Source organism: Ranitomeya variabilis, chromosome 1 (assembly GCF_051348905.1).
Source record: "Ranitomeya variabilis isolate aRanVar5 chromosome 1, aRanVar5.hap1, whole genome shotgun sequence".
NCBI lineage: Eukaryota > Metazoa > Chordata > Amphibia > Anura > Dendrobatidae > Ranitomeya > Ranitomeya variabilis.
Genome location: NC_135232.1, coordinates 957072539 through 957094547, shown reverse-complemented (window position 1 = coordinate 957094547; position 22009 = coordinate 957072539). Strand labels below are relative to the sequence as shown.

At 42.7% G+C, this 22009-nt stretch overlaps 1 protein-coding gene across 2 annotated transcripts in view; it reads left to right on the top strand.

Annotated features, from left to right (window-relative positions):
• SLC10A7 (solute carrier family 10 member 7) overlaps positions 1–22009 on the top strand; it is a 346730-nt gene that overhangs the window by 108914 nt on the left and 215807 nt on the right. For both annotated transcript variants that reach the window (XM_077279290.1, XM_077279289.1), the window contains exon 4: positions 10411–10486. In XM_077279290.1, the coding sequence (XP_077135405.1) occupies positions 10411–10486 (76 nt within the window). The remainder of the gene's footprint in view (positions 1–10410; positions 10487–22009) is intronic.

Sequence of the window (22009 nt, the reverse complement as noted above, 5' to 3'; positions counted from 1 at the left end):
AGATTGACATCAGTGGGGGAAAAAGTCAAATTGCGTCCAAAGTTTGCAGTTTGAACACCGGTTACCTGATTATACCCAATGACTTCATCTGTGTTCCATCTTAATGAAGCTCTCCCATGAAGTTTTTTTTTTTTCAATGATTGTGCGTGTGCGTGTTGTGATGAAGCGGTATGACCATACACAGTGAAATGGCAGTGACCCAAACAAGTTCAAACAAAACGTTCTTTTATTGTGTTACTTCACACAGTCAATATAGTATACGGCTTCTTAATACAGTCCATTAATAATGCGTGGAGCTATATGATGCAGTCAACACACAGGCCGAACTTCCCTCTGTCCAGTTTCCCTGGGTGACCGTACGCCGGTAACAAGTCTCTGTACTCACTCAGCGCACTGCACTCTTTATCCTCTGGAGTGCAGCCGGGTACACGTAAGACAGCCCAAGACGCAGGGTGTCAGTCTCTCTGGTTCCTTTGGCCTCTGTGCTGCTCCACACAGAGAGCTCTGCAGACAACTGCCCTGTCTGCTTCCAAGAACACACTGACACCTCCCCCACTACTACAGGGCTTTTTAATCAGTCACAGCTTCACTATTCTAATTACAGCCACACCTGTGTCTATAGTACGCCCTCATGGCCTCACTACACTTCCATGCACATTCTGCAGAGCACATACCCTAGCTGTAACAGGGGTCATGCCTCACATATCCTCCCCCCCCCCCCCGTTCATACCTGTGGGGTTGAACATTTGTTACCCCGTAAAGGCGAAAGACAGGACATCGGTATGGCCCCCTGACATCCCCGCTCACTACATTAAGAAACCAAAGTAGGGACCGGAACCATCGATCAACGCACGCATCCCTCCCCTTTGCGTTTCTCCTCCATATTTCATTACGGGTCCACCCACCCCGATCTCCATTGCAGAAGCCAAACCCTCTTTTCTGATTAACCGCAGATTTGGGCCAGTTTTGGGTGGTCTTTGCTTTGTTTACTTTAGGTTCACTAACCCAACGGGTCATCCTGTCACCTAAGTATCTGCTTTCGGGCCCCTGGTACCGTTTCTTCTGTACCCTTACCCGTGCCTCAGAGACTATATCACGCTGAAACGCCGCGGACTGCTCTGGCAACTCTGAACATATATCTGTACTACGCCGAACCTGAGCCTCCTGACACTGCTGTCTAGCGAGCGCTCTATCTAATTTACCCTGACCCTCGGCCCCATCCTTGACCGATGCCAGAGGGTTCCTCGTGCGCACGTCCCCAGTCGCCTCTGCGACCTTACACTCTCGGCTCTTCTCATACCTGCGTCTTTTATATCTGCGTCTCCGAAAGGGACCCTGGATCTGAGCTGTCCCAACCTTACCAGGGAACACCTCCAGCTCAGGGTTCAATGGGGTCCTCACAATCTCTACTGCCACAACCTCTAGAGGGAGCCTATCGGGATTACACTCTAATCCTAAATTGGCGACTCTTGTGGCATACATCTTAGGATCTTTGGCTTCTCCTGCCGCTACCTCTAGGGGGAGCCTATTGGGATTACACTCTGTCCCTAGGTTGGCGACCCCTATGGCAAGTATTTCAATATCTTTGGGTTCTGCACCGGGTATAACTTTTTCCATGAGAGGGTTTACACTGGTCTCCCACAGGGACCAAAACAGGGGAAAATCTCTTCCCAACACATTCCCATAGGGAAGGGTCTTTGCCACTCCCACCACCACATGTCTAATGTCTCCACATGGTGTAGAAACATTGACCTCAACGGTCGGTTACTCCCGGATTTCCCCATGAATACCCATCACCTCCACTTTGTCCGTTGGTGTTGTCCCCAGCAACAAGGGAACGATGGACCAGAGTCACTTTACTCCCTGTGTCCAGGAGAGCCTCTGTTCGGCACCCATTCACAAGTACCTGGCACCATTCTGGTTCGCCGCCAGCTGTGCCCGTAGTGGTGATACAGACAGGCTGGGCACACAGACTCCTGACCAGTGTTACCACAATCCATGGGCTTATATGTTACCGAACAGTTACTAGCCCCATGCCCTGGCTCTGGTGCAACGTCCTGAGTGGACTTATACTGCTCAATCAATTCTATCAGCAGTTCCAGGTGGCCTAGGTCCCTCAGCCCGACCCAAAGCTGCATGGCGGCCGGCAGAGCCCTCGCCATCCGGTCAGCCACGATTCTCTCTATCATCTCATACGGAGAACAGAACTCGGGCTGGAGCCACTCCTCCACCAATTGCAAAAAGTCACTTGCTTGAGACCTGGCAGACCGAGTCTCTACATAGGACCACTGGTACACCCAATGATCGCCCCTTACCTTTGGGGTCTCTTCAGGACTCTGCTGTTCACCCCTCACATTAGAGGTCTCCACTTTATATCGTTGAAGCTCTGCTAGCTCCCTCTGCAGCATCTCCTGCTGCCGCTGCAAAATCTCTTGCTGGGAATGTTGAAACTGCAGCGTCTCTTGTTGAAGCCTTTGCTGACTGACACAACCTGCTCCAAAAGTTCCTCCATTTTTCCAGCAGACTCGCACAACAATCTGCAGCACTCTCTGGGATATGCCTTAGTTCACTGGCCTCGCATTCTTTCCACCATATGTGATGCAGCGGTATGACCATACACAGTGAAACGGCAGTGACCCAAACATGTTCGAGCAAAACATTCTTTTATTGTGTTACTTCACACAGTCAATATAGTATACGGCTTCTTCATACAGTCCATTAATAATGCATGGCTATATGACGCAGTCAATACACAGGCCGAACTTCCCTCTGTCCAGTTTCCCTGGGTGACCGCACGCCGGTAACAAGTCTCTGTACTCACTCAGCGCACTGCACTCTTTATCCTCTGGAGTGCAGCCGGGTACACGTAAGACAGCCCAAGAAGCAGGGTGTCAGTCTCTCTGGTTCCTTTAGCCTCTGTGCTGCTCCACACAGAGAGAGCTCTGCAGACAACTGCTCTGTCTGCTTCCAAGAACACACTGACACACCTCCCCCACTACTACAAGGCTTTTTAATCAGTCACTGCTTCACTATTCTAATTACAGCCACACCTGTGTCTGTAGCACGCCCTCATGGCCTCACTACGCTTCCATGCACATTCTGCAGAGCACATACAGCGCCCCCTAGCTGTAACAGGGGTCACTGCCTCAGTGTTAATATTATCACCTGCTGTCGCTTTCTCTGGGATTCAGCATTCTTCTCCTCTTCTCAGTGAAGTTACAGCTCTGTAGACTCTTTGGGTCACACTACGATCTGTGTGACCTAGAAGTGCCTTTTACAATGCAAGTCTATGGAGCGTCAGAGAAAAACTCCCACAGAGGCTTCAGTGTAAAAGACAATTCCTGCTCCCGAATAGAGCGAGCAGGCTAGTCCGGAGTGCAGTGACGTCATTGAGAAGAAAGGCAGAACTGCGCTGGATCCCAGAGATGGTAGGTGAACATATTAACACATATACACAGATTTATTAAAATAATCTTCATGAGATTGCTTCTTTACTGCCGTCTTTTTGTGCCTCCGATGTAGAGTTAAAGGTCATTTCAAAGGCTCTGAAGCTTCTATGGTCCACAGATAGAACTATTGATCACAAGTAATCGGGGCTGAGCTGTAATTCCAGGCACGATCACTACTAAAAGTGCAGAGCTGCAAACGAAAAGAAAAAAAACACAAAATGTGTGTGTATATATATATATATATATATATATATATATATATATATATATATATTCATATTCTAAGAAATAAGAATAGTGTTGCACAGGGTGGTTGCTATATTGGGGCAGGTGTCCTAGGATAGAGGTACTGCAGCCACTATTTTCTAAAAACGGTTTTCCAGCCTTGTAGATTGTAGAGCTGGCTATTAGTCTCCATAAAGCTTTGACTGTTGCAATAGATTTCCTGACTTGAATTTAATATATTCTCCATAAGTTTGTCTTTCTGCATATCTCTAGTGGTGCTTAGCAATCAAGAGCCACATACATGAAAGTGATATTCCACTGGTAGTCCGCCTTACAGTCACAGAATGAAAATCTAGTATTTCTGCATAATTTTAAGATGGAAAACAAAAGAAGGCAAGTCTGAAAGGTTAAGGCGCACTGCTGAAAAACAAAAATCTGATTTACTCCAAACTGAATCTGCACAAAATCTTTATTGCATCACTTGTGTAATACATCATCAAAATTAAATTTTGGATTCTACATCTACGCCTACCAGCACATGACTGTACAATAGATCATTTTTTAACTCTTTTTGTATTACCAGGGTTTGCAATGCACTGCAGTCTCCCTTAGCACAAATGATTATGAACGCTGCTCAATTTCTCCCTAAGGGAGCTATATATTCAATGCTGTTTAGGTAGGAGCGAGAATAGGGATTGTGGTCAGCACAATTAGCAATTACTCTCATACTCAGGGGCTCTTTTGTGTATTGGGTGCAACAAGTATAAGAAATTGATCGTTTATAGCAATTATTCAAAATATCTTATGTTTTTTTTTTTCCTATGTAAAGTAATAAATCTAGTTACAGGAGCGATTAGGGTAGATTTAGGCTATGTGCACACGTTCAGAATATTTAGTGTTTTTTTTCGGCGGTTTTCCGCTGCTTAAACGCTTACATTAAGCATGCATCATTATTAACGCAATACAAAACTGGTAAAATATATCTGATGTCTCATTGAATCTATTGCCAAAACAATATGAAATGCTGTGGCTGGAAAGAGGAAGATACGTGCATGGAAAATACCTTTGTGAAGATATGATGCTGATGACAAGTCTCTAGTACTTCAGGTGATCTTTTTCCTGCATCTCGTTACAGCCACAGTGGATCTTGAACAATGCCTTGTGAGGAGCGAGCTGTGGACACTGCCCCGGCCGGTAGCAAAGTGTCCTGCGCCCGCTTCCTCCGTACAGTGAGGTAGCGCTGTTGGTTTCAGCCGTTAGGTTCTCTGCATCCGCAGGACCTTTCGTGACGTCACGAAAGGATTGTCTCTGCCATGAATTGCTGAGCACCTGTAGTTGCTTTGAAAAACAGGTGCTCAGCAATTCATGGCAGAGACAATCCTTTCGTGACGTCACGAAAGGTCCTGCGGATGCAGAGAACCTAACGGCTGAAACCAACAGCGCTACCTCACTGTACGGAGGAAGCGGGCGCAGGACACTTTGCTACCGGCCGGGGCAGTGTCCACAGCTCGCTCCTCACAAGGCATTGTTCAAGATCCACTGTGGCTGTAACGAGATGCAGGAAAAAGATCACCTGAAGTACTAGAGACTTGTCATCAGCATCATATCTTCACAAAGGTATTTTCCATGCACGTATCTTCCTCTTTCCAGCCACAGCATTTCATATTGTTTTGGCAATAGATTCAATGAGACATCAGATATATTTTACCAGTTTTGTATTGTTTATTTTCTTGGCTAGCTAGCATAGTCAATACTTTTTTCCATTTCTGTTCCTCATAGTGGATATTGTACATATCTACTTCCAGCGCGAGTATCATACAATATTTTTATTTCTTATTCTCATTGGCACAGACGTGGTACTGTGCCCATACTCGCTGCAGGACATACCTGGTTTGAAGCGCCACTGGCACATATATATTTATCATTATTAACGCATTCCGCAATTTTTGTGCACATGCTGCGTTTTTTTTTCAGCGGAAAAAAAAAAAATGCATCGCGGAAAAAAATGCAGCATGTTCATTAATTTTGTGGATTTTTTGCGGTTTTGCTGCTATATTATTGCATTGGGAAGCTTCGGGAAAAAAAACGTGAAAAATCCACACAAAAAAAAGTGCAGAGAACGAGAGAAAAATGCAAGCGGATTTCCTGCTCTGGGAGTCTGGTTTTGCTCAGGAAAATTCTGCAGACATTCCTGAACGTGTGCACATAGCCTTACACGGGGCGGTAGTGTTAGGGCAGAGGGGAGCACAATTCCCAAACTGCAGTAAAACCGCATGTAATTAATTTTAGTTTTGGTTTTAGATGGTGTTGTCATCTAGGTTTTGGCCACAGTTCTGGAAAAGCATTTTCTGTAGACAATAAAGACTGAGTAAAATGATAACGAAGCCATATATACTATTCACTGGAAAGAATGACCTTGTGCTTCGGAATGAAGATGGCAAATTTGCTTTGAATGTGTTACGAAAATCCAATATCTGTCTTTTGTTAGTATAAATAGCACAACGACGCTTGTATCGAACAGTTCTACTTAGCAGCAAAAAAGACACCACTTGTCTGATTGGAAGTATTAAAAATGGGAGTAATTCGCCCTTTACTAGTACCAAGGAAACATAGCTGTATAATCACTTAGTTAAACTTAGCAAGTATGGCAGTTAGTACAGCCCCGGCCATAGGATGTGTAAGATTATATACACCATACCTTATCCTGGACCAGAGCACTTAGCCTGTTTACTCTAAAAACTAAGGTGCAAGTGGTTAGCGGCAATAGAAATATGCATAAAAACCGTCCAACATCAGAAGAGAATCTTCATTCATAAAGTGTTGTAGAGGTGTATCTCGGTGTCTCAGTTCTGGAACAATGGCCATTGTACGTGCTGTAAAAAGTGTTCCCCAGCCGGTGACGCACACTGTGCAAGTCCTCCCGGGAACACCGACTGATATAGACTTCAGAGCGGAAAAGGAGCGTTCGAGACATCGCTGTCAGAGCAAGTATGAATCGCTTAGTGGACCAAACTTCATCCATGTGTGTTTCTATTGCCAATAGCCACTTGCATCTTTGTTAAATACGCTAAGTGCTGTGCTTTAGGATAAGTTATGGTGTATATAATCTTATACATCCTATTTCAGGGGTTATACTAACTGCCATACTTGCTAAGTTTAACTACCGTAAGTGATTCTACAGCACTCTGTTTTCTAGGTTCTAATAAAGAGCGAATTACTCCCATTTTTTCATCTTTCTTCTTTGTGATTTTTCAAGGGAGTGTTCACATCCTTAGGGTGACCAAACAGTATAGTGAGCCTTCCCATCTTGTTTTCCCTATATCTGCACTGTCTGTTCTTTTGATTGACAGCTGTGGCTATGTAGAGACAGAGAGGGGCGGAGATAGAGGGAAAACAAGTATGTGGGAAGGTGCACTTAAATGTTTGGCCATGCCAAGGGTGCGCTTTAGATGATTAAAATGCTTTTTTTTTTTTATTCACAACTCAAAAGTATTTTATAGAGTAATTTTTATTTCATAAATCAATAGTACACATTAAAATAAGCAACTTGGTATTATATTTTATCAGAGTAATCTGCTTCTTTCTCTGCCAGAACTGATCAATCATTTTCAGAATTCTCAATTCACAGGTAAAATCTGTGTTCGGTGAAGACAGCTTGTTTCATTACTTAGATGACAGATGCATCTAATGAGATTCTATGGAAACCAGAGCGGAGGAGGAAGGAGGAGCCTCCACCTCTAGCTCCTCCCCACCTCACATCTCCATAGAATCTCATCAGCACCAACTGTCTGCTCCCGCTAATGCCATAGAATCTCATCAGCACCAACTGTCCGCTCCCGCTAATGCCCTAGAATCTCATCAGCACCAACTGTCCTCTCCCAGTAATGCCATAGAATCTCATCAGCACCAACTGTCCTCTCCCAGTAATGCCATAGAATCTCATCAGCACCAACTGTCCTCTCCCAGTAATGCCATAGAATCTCATCAGCACCAACTGTCCGCTCCCGCTAATGCCATAGAATCTCATCAGCACCAACTGTCCGCTCCCGCTAATGCTATAGAATCTCATCAGCACCAACTGTCCGCTCCCGCTAATGCCATAGAATCTCATCAGCACCAACTGTCAGCTCCCAGTAATGACATAGAATCTCATCAGCACCAACTGTCCGCTCCCGCTAATGCCATAGAATCTCATCAGCACCAACTGTCAGCTCCCAGTAATGACATAGAATCTCATCAGCACCAACTGTCCGCTCCCGCTAATGCCATAGAATCTCATCGGCACCAACTGTCCGCTCCCGCTAATGCCATAGAATCTCATCAGCACCAACTGTCCGCTCCCGCTAATGCCATAGAATCTCATCAGCACCAACTGTCCGCTCCCAGTAATGCCCTAGAATCTCATCAGCACCAACTGTCCGCTCCCGCTAATGCCATAGAATCTCATCAGCACCAACTGTCCGCTCCCGAAAATGCCATAGAATCTCATCAGCACCAACTGTCCGCTCCCAGTAATGCCCTAGAATCTCATCAGCACCAACTGTCAGCTCCCAGTAATGACATAGAATCTCATCAGCACCCACTGTCCGCTCCCGGTAATGCCATAGAATCTCATCAGCACCAACTGTCCGCTCCTAGTAATGCCCTAGAATCTCATCAGCACCAACTGTCCGCTCCCGCTAATGCCATAGAATCTCATCAGCACCAACTGTCCGCTCCCAGTAATGCCATAGAATGTCATCAGCACCAACTGTCAGCTCACAGTAATGCCATAGAATCTCATCAGCACCAACTGTCTGCTCACGCTAATGCCATAGAATCTCATCAGCACCAACTGTCCGCTCCCACTAATGCCATAGAATCTTATTAGCACCAACTGTCAGCTCCCGGTAATGCCATAGAATCTCATCACCAACTGTCCGCTTCGGGTAATGCCATAGAATCTCATCAGCACCAACTGTCCGCTCCCGGTAATGCCATAGAATCTCATCACCATCTGTCCGCTCCCGGTAATGCCCTAGAATCTCATCAGCACCAACTGTCCGCTCCCGGTAATGCCCTAGAATCTCATCAGCACCAACTGTCAGCTCCCGGTAATGCCATAGAATCTCATCAGCACCAACTGTCCGCTCCCAGTAATGCCATAGAATCTCATCAGCACCCACTGTCCGCTCCCGCTAATGCCATAGAATCTCATCAGCACCAACTGTCCGCTCCCAGTAAGGGAACAATCTGTCTTCGCTGTATACTGATTTTACCTGTGAATTGAGAATGATCAGGCTTGGCTGAGAAAGAAGCAGATTTCTCTCATAAGATACATTACGGAGTTTCTCTTTTTCATGTGTATTGATTTTTTAAATAAAAATTAAAACAACTGTTATTCTTTAATGGTGATCTAGAATTTATAATAGATCCCAAAATGTTTTATGCAAATTATTATTTTTTTTCCCAACACCAAACACTTGTGTGCATTGACTAAAAAACATAAATTAGGGCTGCATAATAATTTCTTTAAAAATGGCACAGAGTAAGAAAGGACTACATAGGCTGGGTACAATTTTACTATCACTCAGCTGTGTGGCGTATTAGACTTGTACAAGTTTTAGGCAATGTTCTCTCGCACTTTTTTTTTTTTCTGCTACCTTTTTTCTTTTGAACAGAAAATCTGCAACGTTTAACTGTCCAAGAAAAGTGTATGTGATTTTCATGAAAAATCATGCCAGTTGTGTCTAAAAAATGCTGTTGAACTGTGTAGTTTCAGTTGTGGATTTTTTCAATATAGCTGGAAAAAATGCATGCAAAAACACAGTTGCATTTCTAAGTGAGGTCTGTGAAAATATGGACAAATCTAGTTGGGTTGTTCAGTGCATTTTTTTTTTTTTTTCCTCCAACCGAATCTGCTTGAGAAAAAAATTGTAGCATGCACTAGTTTCCAAATATTGGGTAAGAAAAAAAGGGATCTCATACAGAGCCACAGTATAGCATCTGTGTATTTAGAATAGAAAGCTGCAAGTGGTCTTGTAAATAGTTAATAAGAGAAAAAAAATTGCTTACAGATGACAAGAGAGAAAAAAAAATCATCCCAAGTTGTTTTTTAATGGCTATTTTTAATAGTCTCGTGTGAACCTGGCCAGATAAAGAGATGAATGCAGCAAAAACGTCATAATAAAAAAGATTGGTATTGCATGTTATACTGCAGATAAAAATCAGCATTAAAAACCCAGCATGTATGTTGTGTGTGAACGCGGCGTTTAGCTGCCAGATACAAGTCTGAATGTGTGTGATCACTGAGAGCAAACAGAAATGATATTTCCAATTCCCCGCTTGGCAGTGACTTCTCCTCCGGCAGAATACTCCAGTATGCTCATACCTGCTCTCCTCTGTTGGAAGCTTGGATTTTCTGCCAGTGATTTATGTGTATGAGATGATTGGCTTTATATTTTTGGGTATGTGTGCACTTTGTAACTAGGTCTTACCTTATGAAGGTCTTGATCTGTTGGAACACAGTGACCTGTATTGTTCCCACTACTTTGCTAAGTCCTAGTTATTCTTCCACTGTCTGTAATGTGAAAGCGTTAGGAATAAGTCTCATTCTGTCCAATACTTTCTGGCTCCCATGTTGTTTTCATGTGTATTCTGCCTTGTATATGTGAAGAAATGTGTACGTTTCTCAGTTGCTTAGAAGCCGTTTAGAAGACTTACTTGCTTTTCCCTAACTGGCGTCATGTTGTTGCAGTCTCCAGACAGTGAGCTGTATGCCCCCTCCGGTCTCCTCAGCAGTCATTTTGACCAAAGCTGTTGGCGGTAATGAGGTGAGTGCTTCCTATATGTATGTGTTTCTCCAGCTTCTCTTACAACATCCCATGATACCATGATGCATACATGTTTCTGATCATCATACATGGATTACGTGTAGTGACAGCTGAAATATTTTACAGGACACCATCTCCAATAATGCTGGTGATTAGTGCATACAAATGTCTCATAATGCTGCAATCCAGTTACTTTGTCTGAATATACAGTATTTTAACTTGTTCTTATAGAGGACCTGTCAAAAACTGCTGCTGCTCTCCTGAGTGCTCCAATTTTTATGGTTCCAGAGATATGGGCCTTATTTAGTGCTAATTTCTGTGGCTGCTCTGCATAATTGGCCTAAGAGAAACTTCCCCAAACACCATAAAAAGGCACTAAAAAAAGTTACAGATCTCAATTATAGAACCGTGTAGCGGATAACCAAAAATGTCACACTCTGGGAAGCAGCAGGAATAAAATAAGGGCAGAAACTGGTGACTTTTGACCCGTTGACCTACAGGTTCTCTCTAGGCCATTCTCATTGGAATGGCAGGACAGGGATGCTCCAGGTCAGGCGGTAAGTGTACAGTTTTATTGTTTTATTTTTTGCTGCACAGTGGAGCTATTAATATGGAGTTCACTAGCAGTGAATAAACCTTATAATCATTTTTAACATTTAGCTCAAACCATAAAGCTCAGCATCTTCTCCGTTAATCTGGAGACCTGAAGCTCAGCAATGTGTTAAGAGGAGCAGATGTAAATCCCATGTCCATGTGTGACAATATGGACACACTGCGACTGCAATCAGTGATTATAAGCCAGTGATATGCAATATGGAAAAGTAGAGACACAATTGGTTGTGCCAAAATAAACATTGTATAAAAACTGTTTTTATGGAAAGCCGTCCTGACAAATGCTGCACAATCTGAGCGGGAAGTCTTCCATCAGCAGTGTGATTATTTACCAAGGAAGAGCAACTCATCCATGTAAGAACAGTATATCTAACACCAAGTAGTTGTGTGGACCAGCCACAGGAAACCACTAGTGATAAGCGAGCGTGCTCGAATAACGTCTTACCAGAGCATGCTCCGGTGTTGTCAGAGTATCTCTGGCGTATATTATGTTCGAGTCCCTGCGGCTGCATGATGTGCCGCTGTCAGACAGCCTCAACACGTTGGGATTCCTTAACAAACAGGCATTCCCCACATGTGTTGAGGCTGTCTACCAGCCGCAAATCATGCAGCCGCAGGGACTCGAACATAAGATACAAGCACGCCCAGATACTTTGATAACCCCCAAGCATGCTTGAGTAGAACGTCGTCTGAGCACGTTCACTCAACACTAGAGAACAACGAAAAAAACAACAACTACCAGGAATCCTAATGGCTGAAACGTGATGGGTTTCCGTTGGCAAAGTGTGTAGCAGTACTGTGTTTATCCAGGTCACAGGACCCAGTGGTTGCTCTTGAACTAGTTACCAGCAATAATGGTATAAATAGCATCCAATTGTATATTCCTGGTGGTAAAACTACTGAATATTCTTAGGGTATGTGCAAACAATGTCTTTTTCAGGTGGTCAAATCTGCCAAGTTTTGCAGGAGGCAGACTCTTCAGGAAATGCCATCATTTTCTTTTCCTGAGCCACTTTTTTTTAAGCATTATGTTTTCTTGTTGTTTCATTCATTAGCACCTTTTGGATGTTTCTGTTCACCAGCATTATGTTTTTTTTTTTTAATAGCAATATCTATGGCATTTTCCAGGCTTTTTTTTTTTTTAACTTCATTGAACAATGAAGAAACAAAGGTGCTCAGACAGACTTCCAGGTATTTTTCTGAGCCTTCCCATTGACTTCTATTATAAAGTGTGTAGTGACTTCAGAGCAGGAGAGAACGGACAGCTCACTACTTTTACCCACTTGGCATTTTTGGAAACATGAAGTTGTTTAAAGATGCTCAAAAGCTTGAACATATGAACGAGTTGTTTTTACATGGAACTACAGATATTTTCTAAGCGAAATGCGCCTGAAAAAGACGTCCATATACCCGTAGTTGGTGTGATTAACATCCGGGCAATGATGATTACATTCATTTCCTCCAATCAGATTCCATAATGTGAAAATTAATATGAAAACAACATTTTTTTTTCCTTTTTATGAAATCTGTATGTAATAAGGCTGTATATATACGACACATAGTCCAGAAAATAGTTATGTAAGATGACAAGGAGCCTTGTAATGCACAGCAGTCTCCTGCCTTCTAGGTATGTCTCCCTCGCATACAACTAATTGCTCTTCTGAATGATTCTGTGACAATTAATACTTTAGGGCAAGAACTAATAGTAACCAGCAAGAAATGTTCCACAGACTTGTCCAGATTCTGTTTGATGGAAATTATTTATATTTTTCTCTAAGCTAATGGAATAATGAAGTACTGCTGCTGAACCGCTCTGCTGTGCAGCCCGAAAGGCACGGCCGGCAAGGATCGCATACATGTTTGAGCTGCGAGATGTGGTTCATTGTGGTTCAGGTCACTTCTCTCGTACACTGAGTGGGTTAATAGTCCTTCTAGTGAGCACTGCTTACTTAAATTCCTTTTGTTAGGACCCTCTTGTCTCTATGTCATTTTTTTCCCCATCTATAATCCTTTGGGGCCGGATTAGTCTAAAACAGCGAAGTAGCCAGATGTCTGATTCTGAGAGCGTCCCAGAGGCCGGCTACGGAAGGCAACTGAATTCGTTCAGGATAGCAGATCAAAGGTACCTGAGAATTACTTATGGGCACGTAATTTGTGTCACATCTATTATTATCACACAGACCAGAATCCATGACACTCATTATTGGTACGAGTGTGATAATCAGGAAGCTCCTTTGAATATTTCAAAGTAAAATGTAACAATATGTAATCCATTTGATGACTGCATTGATAGTATTGAGTGTTATCTCTAGGTTTCTGGCCTGTCCCATATTGTCTAGTACATTGCTGCTCTGTCTGCTCAAATATAATTATCGATGGTTTCTAGTAATTGGCTCCCAAACTGACTGTCAATTAGACAGTGCCGATATTCCTAATGTGACTAGATAGCCACTCCAGGGACATGCCCTATAACATCCAAGAGCTCCTCCTTGTTTTAATTTTGTTATATTCTAGGTAAGTACAGTGATTCTCCATTGTCTCATTATATGCCTGCCATCATTCCTCTTGGCTTCCTAAAGATGATTTCACATTGTGTTCAGGCACCCAACCAGTGCCCCCCCCAAATGGGATTTGGACATATGCATCGACTTGACCATAGACTAGAATCATGCTTTAACATTGGGTTTCGGCACCCGTTCAGTGGCTCATGTCGGGGCAAACATCCGATCCCCTCCTCCAAAAACAGAATTCAGACATGTGCCGATGAGGTCATAGACTATATTAGTGCTGACAGAGCGAACGTGCTCTCTGCCATGCATCATTTTCAGGAGTGAGTGTCCACCTCCAGTAGGCGTGTACAGTGGCATATAAAAGTTTGGGCACCTCTAGTTAAAATTACTGTTATTGTGAACAGTTAAGCAAGTTGAAGATATAATGAGCTCTAAAAGGCCTAAAGTCACAGGCACATTTCCTTTCAATTTTGGGCAAATAAAATAAAAAACCTTGACCAAGGTTTCACACCTTAATTAGCCTGGTAGGCTAATGGTTTGTTCACCATCATCGTTAGGAAAGGCCAGCTGATACAAATTTCCAAGCTTTATAAAAACTCAGCCTCCACTATCCTTGTGCCAAAAAAGAGCAGCCATGGGTTCATCTAACCATCTGCCTAGCACTTTGAAAATGAAATTGGTGGAGGCCCACAAAGCTGAAGAATGCAATAAGAAGATAGCAAAGCGTTTTCAAGTTGCCATTTCCTCAGTTAGAAATGTAATTAAGAAATGGCAGTTAACAGGAACAGTGGAGGTCAGGATAAGGTCTATAAGATCAAGCAAAATTTTTGTGATAGCTGCTCGTAGGATTGCTAGAGAAGCAAATCAGAACCCCCACTTGACTGCAAAAGACCTTCAGAAAGATTTAGCAGACTGAAGTTGTAGTACATTGTTCTACTGTTCAACTACACCTGCACAAATATGGCCTTTATGGAAGAGTCATCAGAAGAAAACCGCACCATAAAATTCAGCATCACAAGTATGCAAAAGAACATCTAAACAAGCCTGATGCATTTTGGAAAGACGAACTGTGGTTCAAAGAGGTTAAAATAGAACTCTTTAGCCAAAATGATAAAAGGTATGTGTGACAAAGAGAGAATTTCAGGAAAAGAACATCTCGCCAACCATTAAATATGAGGGCGGATCAATCATGTTTTGGGGTTATTTTTCAGCCAATGGCATGGGGGATCATTGGACAGGTGGAGGATAGAATGGATTAAATTAAACTTCAGCAAATTCAGGATGCAAACATAACACCATCTGTAAAAAAGCTGAAATTGAAAAGAGGATGGCTCCTACAAATGGACAATGATTAGTTGTGAGTGAAAGTGTTCTGATAAGATGTTATATGAGCATGCTCGTGTGCTAACAGAGTGTCTTCAACCTGCTCGAATATGTTCGAATCTCCACACCTGCATGTCCCGCGGCTATTAGACAGCTGCAACATATGAGGGCATTGCCTGTTTGTTAGGCAATCCCTGCATGTGTTGCGGCGATCAAACAGCCACGAGACATGCAGGCTCGGGGACTTGAACATATACAATGTTCTTTTCAGTCCCCTGATCTGAACATCATTGAAAATGTGTGGCTAGACCTCACAATAGCATAGCTTGCAAGATGATCAAGGAATCTCACAGAACTGGAAGAATTTTCCGAGGAACAATGGATGAAAATCCCTCAAACAAGAATTAAAGACTCTTGGCTGGCTACAGGTACTAACCATGCAGGGTGCCCAAACGTTTGCATTGGCCCATTTTCCTTTTTGTAATTTTTTCACCCTCGGTGTCCAAACGTTTACATGCCTCTATATCCCTGAAAATGATGCACGGCAGGGTGCACATTCCCTCTTTTGGCACCATAATAGGGTATGGCCACGCTGTCACATACACACTTGGTCAAAATTGATGCTACCCCTTCGTTTAACCCCTTACTGCCATTGGACGGGATAGTACGTCTAATGGCAGTACCCCCGCGTTGATGTGGGCTCCGGTGGCGGTGAGCCCGCATCAAAGCCGGGACATGTCTGTGCCCGCAATAGGCGCGGGTGGAATCGCGATCCACCCGCGCCTATTAACTAGTCAAATGCCACTGTCAAACTCAGATATCGGCATTTAACGCACGCTTCCGGGCATCGAGCCATAAATACGCGCACCGCAGACTCCCCCGTCACGTGATCGGGGGTCATCGGTACGTCGACATAACAACCAGAGGTCTCCTTGAGACCTCTAAGGTTGTTGATGCCAGATTGCTATGAGCGCCACCCTGTGGTCAGCGCTTATAGCAATGCAGTAATTCTGCTACATAGAGGCGATCTGAGCATTGCCTCTATGTAGCAGAGCCGATCAAGTTGTGGCAGCTTCTAGCCTCCCATGGAGGCTATTGAAGCATGCCAAAACTTAAAGATAAATAGCTTCAAAAATATAAAAAAAAGTAAGTCTAAATCACCCTCCTTTCGCCCCATTCAAAATAAAACAACAAAAAAAATCAGACATGCACATATTTGGTATCACCGCATTCAGAATCGCCCGATCTATCAATAAAAAAGATTAGCGATCAGTTAAACGGCCTAGCGAGAAAAAAATCGAAATGCCAGAATTCCTTTTTTTTTGGTCGCCGCGACATTGCATTAAAATGTAATAACGGGCGATCAAAAGAACGTATCTGCACAAAAGTGGTATCATTAAAAACGTCAGCTCGGAGCGCAGAAATGAGCCCTCACCCAACCCCGAATCACGAAAAATGGAGACGCTACGGCTAACGGAAAATTGTGCATATTTTTTTTTTTCGTTCTTAGTAAACTTTGGAATTTTTTTTCAGCACTTAGGCTACTTTCATACTTTCGTCGGTACGTTGGCCTGAGGCATTGCGACGGGCCCTTACTGGACGGAACCAGTGAAATAACTGCAAGACGTGGGCAGCGGATGCAGTTTTACACCACATCCGCTGCCCATTCTGCAATCTGGGAAGGAGGGGGCGGAGTTTCGGGCGCGCATGCGCGGTCGAAAATGGCGGACGCGACGCACAAAAAAAGTTACATGGAACTTTTTTTTGTGCCGACGGTCCGCCAAAATACGACGCATCCGTCGCACGACGGATGCGATGTGTGGCAATCCGTCGCAATGCGTCGCTAATGCAAGTCTATGGAGAAAAAACGCATCCTGCGGGCAACTTTGCAGGATGCGTTTTTTGTCCAAAACGACGCATTGCGATGTGCGTCACACGACGCAAGTGTGAAAGTAGCCTTAGATAGAAAAGAACCTAGACATGTTTGGTGTGTATGAACTCGAAATGATGTACCCCTGAAAATAATGTGACAAAAGGGACATGTTAACCCCTTCACCCCGAAGCCTGTTTTCAACTTCCTGACCAAGCCATTTTTTTCAATTCTGACCACTGTCACTTTATGAGGTCATAACTCTGCAACGCTTCAACGGATCCTGGTGATTCTGAAATTGTTTTCTCGTGACATATTGTACTTTATGATAATGGTAACAATTCTTCAATTTGACTTGCGTTTATTTGTGAAAAAAATGGAAATTTGGTGAAAATTTTGAAACTTTTGCAATTTTTAAACTTTTTACATTTTTAAACTTTTAGTTTTTATGCCCTTAAATTAGAGAGTCATATCATACATTAGCACAATTTTGGAAAAATAATTTTTTTTGTTAGGAAGGTATAAGGGTATGTTTCCACGGTAAGTAAACGCTGCTTGTTTGACGCTGCAGCGTCAAACAAGCAGCGTCCAGATGTTCCAGCATAGTGGAGGGGATCTTATGAAATCCCGTCTCCACTATGCGTGGAAACCCGCACGCGGCGGCCCTGCGACTCCGGACATGCTGCGCGTCTTTTCAGATCGCCGCCCCTCCGGACCGTGGAGCCATTTTTTTTTTAGGGACCACCTCACACTTGAAGTCACTTTGAGGGGTCTATATGACAGAAAATGCCAAAAAGTGACACCATTCTAGAAAATGCACCCCTCAAGGTACTGAAAACCACATTCAAAAAGTTTATTAACATTTCAGGTGCTTCACAGGAATTTTTGGAATGTTTAAAAAAAGAATTGAACATTTAACTTTTTTTCTCAAAATGTTTACTTCAGATCCAATTTGTTTTATTTTACCAAGGGTAACAGAAGAAATTGGACCACAAAAGTCGTTGTACAATTTGTCCTGAGTACGCTGATACCCCATATGTTGGGGTAAACCACTGTTTGGGCTCATGGCAGAGCTCAGAAGGGAAGGAGCGCCGTTTGACTTTTCAATGCAAAATTGGCTGGAATTGAGATCGGACACCATGTCGCTTTTGGAGAGCCTCTGATGTGCCTAAACAGTGGAAACCCCCCACAAGTGACACCATTTTGGAAAGTAGACCCCCTAAGGAACTTATCTAGATGTGTGTTGAGCACTTTGAACTTCCAAGTGCTTCACAGAAGTTTATAATGTAGAGCCGTAAAAAAATCATATTTTTTTTCACAAAAAATGATCTTCTCGCCCCAAATTTTTTATATTCCCAAGGGTAACAGGAAAAATTGGACCCCTAAAGTTGTTGTCCAATTTGTCCTGAGTACGCTGATACCCCATATGTTGGGGTCAACCCCTGTTTGGGCACACAGGAGAGCTCGGAAGGGAAGGAGCACTGTTTTACTTTTTCAACACAGAATTGGCTGGAATTGCGAAAGGACGCCATGTCGCGTTTGGAGAGCCCCTGATGTGCCCAAACAGTGAAAACCCCCCAGTTCTAACTGAAACCATAACCCTAACCACACCCCTAACCCTAATCCCAACCGAAAATGTAATCCAAACCCTAACTTTAGCCCCAACCCTAACCCTAACCCTAATGGGGAAAATGGAAATAAATTTTTTAAAATTATTATTTTTACCTGATGAAGGGGGGTTTGATTTACTTTTATAGCATTTTTTGGGGCGGATTTTTATTTTTGGCAGCCGTCACACACTAAAAGACGCTTTTTATTGCAAATAATTGTTTTTGCATCACATTTTGAGAGCTATAATTTATTCATATTTTGGCACACAGTCATGTGAGATCTTGTTTTTTGCGGGACGAGTTGACGTTTTTATTGGTACCATTTTCGGGCATGTGACATTTTTCGATCACTTTTTATTCCGATTTTTGTGAGGCAGAATGAACAAAAACCAGTTATTCCTGAATTTCTTTTAGGGGGGGAGGGGGCGTTTATACCGTTCCGCTTGTGGTAAAATTGATAAAGCAGCTTTATTCTTCGGGTTAGTACGATTACAGCGAAACCTCATTTATATAATTTTTTTTATGTTCTGGCGCTTTTACGCAATAAAAACTATTTTATATAAAAAATAATAAATTTTTGCATCGCTTTATTCTGGGAGCTATAACTTCTTTATTTTTCTGCTGATGATGCTGTATGGCGGCTTTTTTTCTGCGGGACAAGATGACGTTTTCAGCGGTACCATGGTTATTTATATCCGTCTTTTTGATTGCATTTTATTGCACTTTTTGTTCGGCAGTATGACGATAAAGCATTGTTTTTGCCTTGTTTTTTTTTTTGTTTTTTTTCGGTGCTCACTGAATTGGTTAACTAGTGGGATAGTTTTATAGAGCGGGTCGTTACTGACGCGGCGATACCAAATATGTGTAATTTTATTGTTTTTTTTAATTTACGTAAATAAATGGATTTATTGGAAAATATTTATTTTATATCTTCTTTATTTGGGGATTTTTATCACTGTGAGACCGCGCGATCGTGCCGCCGTACTAGTACTGCGATTTGCGGGAACTCAGAGCAGTACTAGTACGGTGCATGTCGGGAAGGGGTTAAATCACGGTGTGTCCACTAATTAGCATCACAGGTGTCTACAGTCTTGGAATTAGTGAGTGGGCCTGTATAGTGACATGGTGTGTATCACACTCAACATGGACCAGAGGAAGCAAAGGAAACAGTTGTCTCAGGAGATTAGAAAGAAAATTATAGACAAACATGTTAAAGGTAAAAGTTATAAGACTACATGTGACTACAGTTGCACATATTATTCAGAAATTTAAGATCCATGGGACTGGAGCCAACCTCCCTGGACATGGCTGCGGGAGGAAAATTGATGACAAATCAGAGATGGATAATACGAGAGGTAACAAAAGAGCCCAGAAAAACTTCTAAACAGATTAAAGATGAACTTCAAGTTCAAGGAACATCAGTGTCAGATCGCACCATCCGTCGTTGTATGATCCAAAGTGGACTTCATGGGAGACGACCAAGGATGACACCATTGTTAAAAAAAAAAAAAAAAAAAAAAAATCATAAAACAGCCAGACTGGAATTTGCAAACTACATGTTGACAAGCCACAAAGCTTCTGGGAGAATGTCCTATGGACAGATGAGACAAAAATGGAACTTTTTGGCAAGGCACAACAGCTCTATATTCCCAGATGGAAAAATCATATCATATCAAGAAAAGAACACTGTCCCTACTGTGAAACATGGAGGAGGCTCTGTTATGTTCTGGGACTGCTTTGCTGCATCTGGCACAGGGTGTCTAGAATCTGTGCAGGGTACAATGAACTCTCAAGACTATCAAGGGATTCTAGAGAGAAATGTGCTGCCCAGTGTCAGAAAGCTTGGTGTCAGTGGCCGGTCATGGGTCTTGCAACAGGATAATGACCAAAAACACCCAGCTAATAACACCCAAGAATGGCTAAGAGGAAAACATTGGACTATTCTGAAGTGGCCTTCTATGAGCCGTGACCTAAATATTATTGAGCATCTTTGGAAAGAGCTGAAACATGCCATCTGGAAAAGGCAACCTTCAAACACGAGACAACTGGAGCAGTTTGCTCTTGAGGAGTGGGCCAAAATACCTGTAGAGAGGTGTAGAAGTCTCATTGACAGTTACAGGAATCGTTTGATTTGCAGTGATTGCCTCAAAAGGTTGTGCAACAAAATATTGTCAAGGGTACCGTCATTTCTGTCCAGGCCTATTTCATGAGTTTTCTTTTTTTTTTTTTTTTTTAATTCTGTGGAAGCATGGTGGAAAAGCAATGTCTGACTTACTTCCATTTGTTCATTTTTTCAGATTTTTTTAAAATGTATTATTACTTTTGTTATTTCTGTGACCATTGTGGGATTTTCTGTCATTAAACGAGGGGTACCAACAATTTTGACCACGCGTATACATCCGAATCCCATTTTTCCCACAGTTCAGACGCAAGCCCCTATGTGAGCCACTGAATGGGGGCTGGAACACAATGAAAAAGTACCCCCAAGACTTTGTCTTCCACCCTTGCCCCCTGTACTTCCCCTCTGTATTTTATGGCAAAGGTTTGTAGTTAGGTAAAAAATAAAACCCTATTCGCACTCGGCTGCTGCCTATCTACGTACATAGCATTTAGGAAGTTATTGTATGTTTGTTTTCGGATAGTTTTTCCTGTGTGGCAGTCATTCTAATGGTCCAGTGGCTTGTAGTTCTCTTAGCAGAATGTTATGTTTGAAAACATAAAACTATATGATAAACAATTTTAGCAAGTTTTTAGTTATATGGTTTCAAAATTGGAACCAAGTTTTTTCCATAAAGCCTTTATCTTTGAGACAGTGGCGAAACTAGATTCCTTTGGGTCCTCGAGCAAAGTTTGGACCTAACCCCCATCCACCCCTCATTTTTATTCCTATACATGGGGCCCCAGTAGCATTGATGGTCTGTGTTAGCCTGCCATTAAAAATACAATATATAAATGACATAAAATTATCTTTTTGCCATGTAGTGTAAATAATACAAACATATATAGTTACTAAATAACAAATAATATCCCTGGAGAAACAGAAAAAAGTCAACTATACAAAGACCAATATCTAATACCACATACAGACTTACCGTCACACCAAGACCATATATTGCCATTAAATAGTGACCTAATAATACCACCATTCTGTTCATTAATCTAAAATAACCGTGCTAACACTAATACTACTCCTATACAAATACCATATAGTAGTGGACTGGAAGGTATCTGTATACACAGTGTGGGTAAATCCAGACACTTCTGCATTTGGAGTAATTCATTTTTTCTTCATCTAGCGCAAACCACTATGACTTCTTCCAGCCACAACTTATTTCTAGAGATGGGAGAACCCGAACATTAAAGTTCAGCGTCCGTACCGAACACCTACTGTTCGGGCACGGACACCGAACACAGACTTGACCAGAAAGCCTGTGTTACTGTTCGGGTTCGTCTGCCCGAACAACGGGTGTTTGTCACGCTTTTATGTGCATGACAGTACGGAAAACATTGCTTCTGATGAGCGGTTAAATCATCCCTGCCGGTCAGAGAATGGCAGTTCCCACGCTGTCAAAAGACCGCACGAGTGCTCAGCTGTGAT